This window comes from Acomys minous, assembly GCF_964271855.1.
Source record: "Acomys minous genome assembly, chromosome: 5".
In the NCBI taxonomy this organism is placed as follows: domain Eukaryota; kingdom Metazoa; phylum Chordata; class Mammalia; order Rodentia; family Muridae; genus Acomys; species Acomys minous.
The window spans coordinates 99,649,786-99,653,558 of NC_140494.1; the positions used below are offsets into that span (position 1 = coordinate 99,649,786).

General features: G+C 38.0%; 1 protein-coding gene across 1 annotated transcript; it reads left to right on the forward strand.

Moving 5' to 3' along the window:
• Positions 1 to 1,949: 1,949 nt before the first annotated feature.
• On the forward strand, positions 1,950 to 2,885 carry LOC311598267 (putative olfactory receptor 10D4; the record flags this gene model as incomplete). Its single annotated transcript, XM_084783293.1, has 1 exon — positions 1,950 to 2,885. One exon carries the CDS (start codon positions 1,950 to 1,952, stop codon positions 2,883 to 2,885), a length of 936 nt encoding a protein of 311 aa, XP_084639419.1.
• Between the last annotated feature and the right edge of the window lie 888 nt (positions 2,886 to 3,773).

Sequence of the window (3,773 nt, forward strand, 5' to 3'; positions counted from 1 at the left end):
ACAATTAAACCAAGGAGCTAATGAGATGCTGCTCAGTAGGATTCTTTCCCATTTGGGATTAATACCCAAAGGAAGATCATGGTTATTTAAAATCTCCTGTGTTGTGAATTGTTGCAGTTCCTGCAACCAAGCAGGAAATTGCTGCCAGGGAGTCGAAACACACTTAGTCATGTGTCATTCTATTTGGTAAGTGTTTCAAAGGAGGAGGAATTCTTCATTCTAACTTGCAGATGGAAGCATGGTGAGTGTCCTCCCTTCTGCTAAAGGTAGAAAGGAAGCTAGCACTCAGTGGTGCCATTCCAGGCTTTCTGTTGGCTCAATAAGTGTCCAAGAGTGTCCTTTACCTTTATCGCAGTACTCCATCTCTCAATCGCTAGGGGCATAATGTGGGGAGAGGGTGCAGAGTTTTATGCAATAGATTCTATGAGTTAATCTGTAATTAAAGGAGTGTATTGTGTTAGAAAACTGAAATAAATCAGAAAATCTCAAAACATTAAAAACTAGGAGGGAGGCTTCTCTAGGCCCACTCATCTTTAACTCAGTATGGCTCTAGAATTAGACTTTCCAGTTTGAGGTAGAGTCAACAGTAACTTGTTGTTCGATATGGGTAGCTTGTCATTGCTGCCCCACATACCTAGGGAAGAAAAATCAAAATCTACCATATTAATAACTTTGATAATCATTAGTAGAGAGTTAAAGAAAGGTACTATATGATGGCATATTCTTATGTTCACAGATGGACCTAAGAAATGAGGTACAGGCTTTCTTTGTTAAGGACAATAAAACTTCATACTTCTTCAATATCTGTGATTTTATTGCTTGAAGTCTGCTCTGTATAATCCTGTTCTTTGCATATAATTGATTAATAAAGAGCCTTTGAGGTTACATTTTTAAAAAAATTTTACACATACTTAGTTTACTTCTTGTGACATATGTGACAAATATCCTTTAAAAATTTAACACAATATAAATAGTGGGGTTTAGACATTCTCTCTCTCTCTCTCTCTCTCTCTCTCTCTCTCTCTCTCTCTCTCTCTCTCTCTCTGTGTGTGTGTGTGTGTATGTGTGTGTATGTGTGTGTATGTGTCTGTGTGTGTGTGTATGTGTTCACATGAGAGATGGATGCTATGTTTCAGAGAGAATGATCAGAAAATTAGAGTAGGCAGAGCTCTGCTATCATATAAGAAGTGCCCATGGGGACTTTAGTCCCTATGTCACTCTCAATTTTATTTCATACAAGCTATGGAATAATTCCATGTACAATCACAAATCTTCATTTTCCAAAGAGGAGATGGTATGCATTCATGCTGCTGAGTAACAAAAATTTAGTGTGTTTGTTCAGTTTCCAGTATCAATGATGTTCACACTTGGAGCTTAAAATTGTGCCGTACTTGCTTCACTGCTGTTATTCTGTCATAAACACTGTAGGCTCTGATTACCATTATTCTCAGTCTTAGAACTGAGATGTGATGGAAATATATATTTTTATTAGTTAAATTGTCCTAGGATAATTTTATACCCATTGTCTTCACTCCTTATTTTTCCTTATCCCTCTCCCACCCCTGCCACTTCACCTAAATTATTACAAGTTCATTACTAGAGTCTTTTTTCATTTTAGAACCACAGTGGAGCACCTAGAGTGATGGAATGGGGTCCTTTGTATAAAGAGGGGAAGAACAGACACTAGCCTTGGAAGTTACTTTCTGGGTGACATTGTGAAGGACACCACCTACAATTATCCTGGGGGAGATTTTTAGGGAGCAGCATCTGCAACTAAGAACCTAACTGAAGAAACATACTCATCAGCAGGGAAGGCAACTCTGACCAGAACATCTCTCTGTATTTTTTTCTCTTCCACGCCTGTGATTTAAACTCCTTTAATACAAAGAATTAATATTTTGCCAAGAATTACTTTTCACAGACTCCCACAAAAAGATTCTTCCATAAACATGACAAACGACACTATGGTGACAGAATTCACCTTGTTGGGCATCCCTGAGACAGAGGGCCTGGAGAAGGTCCTGCTCTTCCTGTTCTCAACATTGTATGCCTGCGCACTCCTGGGAAACTTTCTCATTCTTATTGCAATCATCTCCTCCCCAACACTCCATACTCCTATGTATTTTTTCTTGGGCAACCTCTCCATCTTTGACTTGGGTTTCTGTTCCACTACAGCCCCTAAGATGTTGTCCTATCTTTCAGGACATGGTCGAGGGATCTCTTTCCAGGGCTGTGTTGTACAACACTTCTTCTATCATTGTCTGGGTTGCACATTGTGCTTCCTGTACACAGTGATGGCCTATGACCGCTTTGTTGCCATATGCTTCCCTTTGAGATACACGGTCATCATCAATCACAGACTGTGTTGCGTCTTGGCCACAGGAACCTGGATGAGTGGCTGTGTGCACTCTTCTATCCTAACTTCCCTCACTTTCCAGTTGCCCTACTGCGGCCCCAGCGAAGTGGGTTATTACTTCTGTGACATGCCTGCAGTGTTACTTCTGGCTTGTGAAGACTCCTCTCTAGCCCAGAGAGTAGGTTTTACAAATGTTGGTCTTTTATCGCTCATTTGTTTCTTTATCATTGTTGTGTCCTACACTCGAATTGGGATCTCCATCTCAAAAATCCGTTCAACGCAAGGTAGGCAGAGAGCGTTCTCCACTTGCAGTGCCCACCTCACATCTATCATCTGTGTTTATGGACCTGTCATTATTATTTATCTACAGCCCAATCCCAGCCCATTGCTTAGTGCAATTATTCAGATTTTGAACAATCTTGTGACACCCACTCTCAACCCAGTGATCTACAGCCTGAGGAATAAGGATGTGAAAGCCGCCCTGAGGCATGTATTTCTTAAGAGATGTCTCAGCCTGGAAAGTAAATGAAAACATCTAACTATTTGCTGAGCAAAGTCTGATTCACAATTTTAAAAGACAGATTTGTGTCTACAACTTATTTAATAGACAAATGGCATGTTTAACTTCCAGCGCATAGTAAAATGAAATGCATATTACATCAATTTACCACTTCCTTTAACACTTGATGATACATATATATTTTATATTCCCTTATGTTTTGTAATGAAATATAAGTGATAAAATCTCCTAGCAGATCAGCAGATGCTGATTTTTATACTGTGTGAATTCTCTCCAAGAACCACTATTCCTCAGATATCTTTAGTCATCCAACTCTTTAAAGAAGCTAAGAGATTCATTTCTGCTCGCAAGTAGACCTTTCTTTTCAAAAATAAGATGGCAATTTCCAGATTTCTATCAGAACTCAAAATTCAAGCTAAAGCAAGTTATATGTAAGGCAAACACTTCAGATCATACGGTTTCTCAAATGTATTTCTTATATGCGTCTTCTGGGATTATATGTTTTTTGAGTTGGACTTTTATTCCTTCAAAGCACAATCATGGATTATTTCTTATTAGAAATATATTTGGGTTCTGTAAAATTTGTCTCAAATCAGACAAAAAGTCAATTAAATTGAAAATATTCATTCATTTTAAAATCAGGAACACTAGTTTATATATCACGGGTCTAAATCAGGTCTAAATTCATGGGAAAATATATGTGTTTCTTATTTTTTTCAGAGTAATATCTATAATTCATTTATCTTTCAGTAATCTCTATGCTCCAAAAGGCCAAGAAAATAAAATATATGCATTTTATTTATAAAACCTAGTTAAATTTTTTGTTTTGTTTTTGTTTTTTGAGACAAGGTTTCACTGTGTAGCCTTGGCTGTCCAGGACTCACTTTGTAGACCAGG